The following is a 6,054-nucleotide window of genomic DNA, read 5'->3' as shown; positions in this document are numbered from 1 at the left end:
AGGTGGTGTTTTAACTGAAGCGCACTAACTTAACTGTACCCGCTGGTGTAAGAACTCTTTAAATTCAAGTAGAAAGCTGGTGGTGTGGACCTCTATGTATTTTGATGAGCTGGACATCATCTGCTAAGGTCCCTCCTGTCATTGCAAAGATCATTCTGAAAGCAGGAGTGGGGAGGGAGGGAGAGAAGGAGGGGGAGGGAGGGAAGGAGGGAAGGGGGGTGTCAGAGAGAGATACGCACCGACAACAGCAAGCCCTAGGCATATGACAGTCAAATTAAGCAAAGTGGGTCTTTTTCTCTTTCTAAGACTACCCACAAAATATTAGAGCAAATATAAAATTGAAATGGGTTGTTTCTTTTTCTTATTCCATTCCTCTTGGAAAGCAATAATAATAATAATGATGATGATGATAAAAATCAACCCTTAAAGTGGGTCACTTTGGGTGAAAAACAAGAAGGAAGGTGGCCTAAATCTGGGAGTTCTTAGTGAGAGGAGGCAGGCAAACTACAAATGACTGATGAATAGCCTCAGCGGTTTATTACCCACTCATTAGAGAACTTTAATTGTCTTTCCTCCTTAGCGCTCTTCAATGACTGTTGTTCCAATCAGAGAGTACAGTTTTTTCTTAACAAGTCGAAATCCTGAGCTGAGGATCACTGTTCGCCTAAGGCCTGACGAGAAGCGCCCTCTGCTGAAAAAGAAGTCCCTGAGGCTGGTCCACGAGCAGGTCTCCTGCTTAAACACAAGCGTCAGCTCAAAAGTAGGCACCACGCTAGCATCACACACAATCCGATCCAGCTTTTTACAGACATTTTCGATTTCCAAGTTCACGTGCAGGACACAACCTCGAAGGCCGCAGGGCTCCGTGGAGGAGAGCCGCAGGACATCCTGAGCGATTCTCTGGGTCAGTTTCTCAGGGACCAAGACCTTGGAGCAACCGAGTTTGGTTTGCTTTGATTTGGACAGACAGTTCTCCAACATTTTAGCCAAATTCTGGCATGTCGTCTCTTCAAATACCACCTCACTGAGGTTAGGCTCAGGGACAACATAATCCCAGTAGTCAAAATCTGAAAGAAATCAAAGTTTTAGAGAAGAGAGAGACAATGTCTTAACTGAAGACTCTGATCAATAATGCGAATAGGTCAGAACAACTTTTCTTTACATTGCCCTGTCTACCCATAGTCTTGAGGGTTCTGTGGCAAAAGTCTATCTGTCCCCATCGAAGATTACTAGTGATTTCCTTTCTCGCTTGCTCTCTCTATAGGGGTTTTCAAGTTTATTTTAGTATTTTCAAGAGAACACGCAGAACATGTGGAATAAAAATCATTATTTTTCATAACAAAGTACTGTTGGCATAAAGAATGAATGCAAGTGGTCTTAGGAAAGTCCACCATAGTACCAATGAACTATTGACATGTTGTTTTTCTTCAAAGTCTTTACTAGCATGGCCTGAAGGTGCAATTTTAGCTGTGACCTGCTTGATTGACGATTGATTCTTACAGAGGAGAGGCTCTTTGAGGTCCATGAGGTTATTTATAACTGGGCTGGGTAGGGTTTTGTTTTTTTTTTTTTCCTTAGCTGAGCAAAACAAAACAGACCCAGGAAAACAAAGTTAGGTTTGCTCAGAGGGACAAAAAAGGTAGCTCTGCATTTTGGTCACCTACCTTCCAAATTAATCCTACTGCTTGGCAGGGTGCCACGCCACACAGTGACCACAAGCCTTCTTCCCTTCTACCTCATGTGTTCCCTTAGGTCACTGCTTTTCTATTCATATATTCCAAATCACATCCGTATTTTAACCTATGTTTTGTCCACATTGAAGACAGACAATTTTAGAGTTTGAATTTTATCTTATAGATGAGGGAAATTGAAAGAGCTTAAGCAATTTAATCTGTGCCCACACCACTCTGACAGTAGAGGAATCTGTTAACTGAGAGACTCTGATGTTTAAACTTGTAAATGACAATTTGTGTAGGACCAGAGCTGTTAAACTTTTCTTTTGACATTAAGAATGGCATCGAGGGTACATTTCACAATAGAATCTTACTTAGTAATGAAAAAGAATCCATTGATACAGGGGGCATATAGCTCCAAAATATTAAGCTGTGGGAAAGCAAACAGAACTCAGAAGAACATATACTGCATTATTATTTAACACCCCAAAAGCAAAACTAAGAGAGTAACAAAATGCTGAAGGACAGTTCTCTGGGGTCAGGAAAGAAAGGGACTAGATGGCAAACTGGCAGGGAAGACTTCGGGAGAAAAATGTGGTGGTGCTGGTTACACAAGTAAATGCATGTCTTAAAACACACCCCGCTGTACACTTAATGTCCCAAACCGTGAGGGGTAGGGAGCTTAATCCCCAAGAGCCTGCTGGCAGACTGGAACAATGCAGTACTCTCCTTCCGTTTGTTTCTGGTGGGCAGATAATGCTAAAGAAGTTTAGACAGACATCTCAGATGGATTTCATAGTCCTCTGTGTCTCTAGGAGGAAATGAAGTCTCGCGCACCCCAGGCAGGGAGATGCTTACACTACCCCGACCTTCGGATAGGAAAGAGGTGGACAGCCGGGGGTGGGGGAGATGGGGGGCACTCACCACTTAGCAGACTCCCAGGGTCATAGCCACCGTCCAGCAACTCTGAAATGCTGGTGGAGTTCTTACTGCTCAGACTGCCCGTTGCAACCATAGTCAACGGCTCTGTTTCCCTCGCGGAGCAGAACGATCTTTCCCTAGGCGCTGGGAGGAAAAAGTGAGATACGTTTGCAAAAGCACGCAAAAAGTGCATAGGCTCCTCAGAGTCCCGGCATCGGCAGAGCGAACTAGCCCGGGCACTGCCCTCCCTAAGGGAGGGACCAGCCTTAGTAACTCAAGTTGACAAAGCTCCTTGGAGCACAGCCGCCAACTACAGCCAGCAAGCTAGCTGGAAGCACAAATGGGAAGCGACACTGCCCACTCCCGCAAGCTCCGGCCTCTCACCTGCCGGGTTTTCACCAATTGCCCTGGGGTAAACCAAGTCAGACGTCCCGCAGGAACCAGATCCTAGGATAGTGGCCCCAGCACAGTCCCGCAGCGAGCCGAAGGCTGCGGGCCACCGCGCCCACCAGCACAGTCTGCACCGGCCGCTCCTCCTCCGGAACAGAGAGTGCTTTATAGGTCCAGCCTCCCGGGCTGGCCGGCACGCCCACCTGCGCCACCCGCCGGCCCGTGCCCTGGCCCGCCCCTGCCGGGTCAGGTCGCATTTCAGTTCCAGCGAAGGCTGGGGCCCAGGCAAGCCTCTGGGAGTTGAGGGTCAACCTCGTGTTGCACGGACACCTGCTGTTTCTTGGGTAGGCCACTAGTCACCCTGACTGTAATTTACCTAAGGGCCATCTCCCTTCAGCCACTAACCTAGATTATTTGATGTGAGCCCCTGCCCACAGCTCCTGTGCTAAGGGCTAAGCACCCCACCTAAGAAGTGTGAGTCTCCGCTAAGGAGCTTTTCAGGCTACAGGAAGGTCCAGGTCCTGTTAGTCATGACCCGAGGCTTTGCTGTGTCATTCTCAAAAACTATTTGGCTTAGTTGAGTCGGTGTCCTGTGAGAGCATCCTTGAGGGCCAGGTTCTGACGTCTAACCCTTCAGTTCCAGTGCGCGCACCCAGTCTCCCGCAGGTGGTCGCATGTGGCAAGGGCTCCCTAGCTTCAGCAGCACTCAGGAATCAATGTCGCATTTTTGGGAGATGCCACATCTGTGACTAAACCGTTCCTCCGTGGCCAGGGAGAGTCTGGCTCTGTTCTAAGACCTGGCTTTGGGAAGCGCAGAGCTTGAATTGAAGGAGGCCAGTGCCAAGAAACTAAACAAAACCACTGAAGGGATCTCTGTTGCCTTCTCCACCCACAGGATAGTTAGGAGCAATTGCTGTTTCCAGAAGCTGAAGTACCTGATGGGCCTGTTTTGGAAGGGGTTTAGGCTTTAGCGGTCTTCAAAAGGCTTCGAGGCAGGAGAATAAAGAATTATCGTGCTGGAATAATCTCCGTGACTGTTTTGGGGGGAGTCCTGAGCGAGAGGGAGCAGAGGGGCTCACACACCCATAAAAGCTAGGCGCCAACCCTTTCCCCTTCTTTCTTAGTAAGCCACCCTCTTCCTGCTGCCCTGCGCCAGCACACAAGATTTGCTACGGGTGGGCACTCCCAGCCAGGCTGCTGAGGTTGCCAGGGATCATAAAGTGAAGAAATCTGGGGGTTGGGGGTGTGTATTGTTCCAGGAGAGGCTCCAGCACCACTCCCGGCACTTTGACACTACATGTGCAAGGACCTGCAGGTTAAGGCCTTGAAAAGCAGGATCAGCTGTCCAGGCTAAAAACTCTCCGTAAGAAAAACAACAGAAGTGGTAAAGAGGGTGTTGTAAACAGGTCAGTGGGAGGACACTCGCAGGCAAGGCAACAGAAACTAAAGCCAGCTTGAAGGTCCATTTTTAACTCCACCGAAGCAGCTGCACCGGCCTCAAGGTCAGGCCGGCTAAGGAACAGGGTGCTGATAGGCCAGCGGAAAGCAGATTTCCACATCTATTTTAATAACAAAAGTGGAAAACAAGCAAGCCCATGTAAGCTAGTGAGAAAGAGTCCTTCACTAGCAACAGAACCTGTTGTCCTTGTTAATAACAGCTGCTTCTTGCCTGCTTGGGGAGAGATATTAGTATTATGACAGTACATGTTGAGAAAGACACTGGTGAAGGGTTGAGAAAATGTGCATTTCCACTCCTTAGGCGACTTAGGCATAATTCATAAGAACTGCCACAGGGACAAAGTTATGGAAAATTTAATGATGTGGTGTTTACTCTTGGCTCACCTAGCTACAGTTGTGCATCACACTTCAGGATCTCACTGCGGAAAAATAGTTACCCATGTGCAAAAGATTTCAAATGACAGCATTCTTTCTGACTCAATAAGTGACACTACCAGGTGTTATAGGGCAGAGGGAATCACTGGTGTAAAGCCTATACCTGCAGTAATTGACAGATTCTTTTTCTTCAGTTCACTCACAATGATTTAAAAGCCTTCTCTCACCAACTTTCATCTTTGTGTCTAAGTAGATGTCTTAAGGAAATGAAATATTTTAAGGGTTTAAGCAGAATCAAGGAAAACCAAGACCACAGTGTTTTCTTGTTGTAAATAATTCACTCAAGTTTTTGAAAATGTGAATATATAGTTCATGAGTAACAGCAAACTCATACTGTTTCATACTGACATATTTCAGATATTTCTCAACATGCAGTATGTTTTACTGCATCTCTAATTCTGTAAAAAGTATTTGTGATGGTGCTCAGAATAAGAGCTGTATATGAATAGAACTAATTGGTTGAACAATCTGCTTGCCTGCCACACCTTAGTATATACTAGCGAATTATCAAAATCGTGAGAAAAGCCTTTCATTTTAAGGAAGCTTACTATTTTACCCCTGAGATTTACTCATTTAACATTGAAAAAGAAAAATAGCAGTATCAAATGGCAGCCATGGGTGATGTGTATGCAAACACTGAAGTTATGGGCCCCCTGGTGTAAATGCAGTGTTCACAAAGTCACCGCTCACATCAACTATACTTACGCAAAGATACTTAATGTATGAGTGAGCAAAGGCTGGCACTTGGTGCCTCATGACTTATTACAGCTCACCATCCAGTTTTCTCATTTTATTCAGCACAAGCCACCATGCCTGAACTTTTGTCAAGACATTCAGTGTGTTACTTGGTTCATTTTATAAGCTCTAACACCTAAGGAAACTACCCAAGGTCCCTAACCTGTACAGTGGATTTCTGAGCAAGCTCATGGGGCTGTTTGTCAGGACTGAAGCACAAACTCCTTTAACTGATGCTAAATATTACATCTTCCTTATAAACAATGTGGGAGTTTTAAAAATACTTGTCTCTGATTTCTGTTCATTATGCTAAATTTGTAAGTGAAGTGCTTAGTGTTTCAATTGCTGAGGCCAAATCCTTGGCTAGAGACAGCCTAGGGGAGGAAGGGTGGGCTTTGCTCACAGTTTTAGGGAAGACAGTCATGCATGATTATAGGGAAGT

The 6,054-nt window shown here is 46.0% G+C and overlaps 1 protein-coding gene across 1 annotated transcript; it reads right to left on the bottom strand.

The window, feature by feature from the left end:
• Window positions 1-397: 397 nt before the first annotated feature.
• Window positions 398-3,147, bottom strand: Ddit4l (DNA damage inducible transcript 4 like). Its single transcript, XM_051165863.1, has 3 exons — window positions 2,979-3,147; window positions 2,598-2,738; window positions 398-1,067 (listed from the first exon to the last, which is right to left on the bottom strand). The coding sequence occupies exons 2-3, from the start codon at window positions 2,686-2,688 to the stop codon at window positions 577-579; spliced, it is 582 nt and encodes a 193-aa protein (XP_051021820.1). The 5' UTR covers window positions 2,689-2,738; window positions 2,979-3,147; the 3' UTR covers window positions 398-576.
• Window positions 3,148-6,054: the final 2,907 nt, after the last annotated feature.

The sequence above is a fragment of the Acomys russatus genome, chromosome 23 (genome assembly GCF_903995435.1).
Source record: "Acomys russatus chromosome 23, mAcoRus1.1, whole genome shotgun sequence".
Lineage (NCBI taxonomy): Eukaryota > Metazoa > Chordata > Mammalia > Rodentia > Muridae > Acomys > Acomys russatus.
The sequence above is the reverse complement of the archived record's forward strand: the minus strand, read 5'-3'. Positions and strand labels throughout refer to the sequence as shown.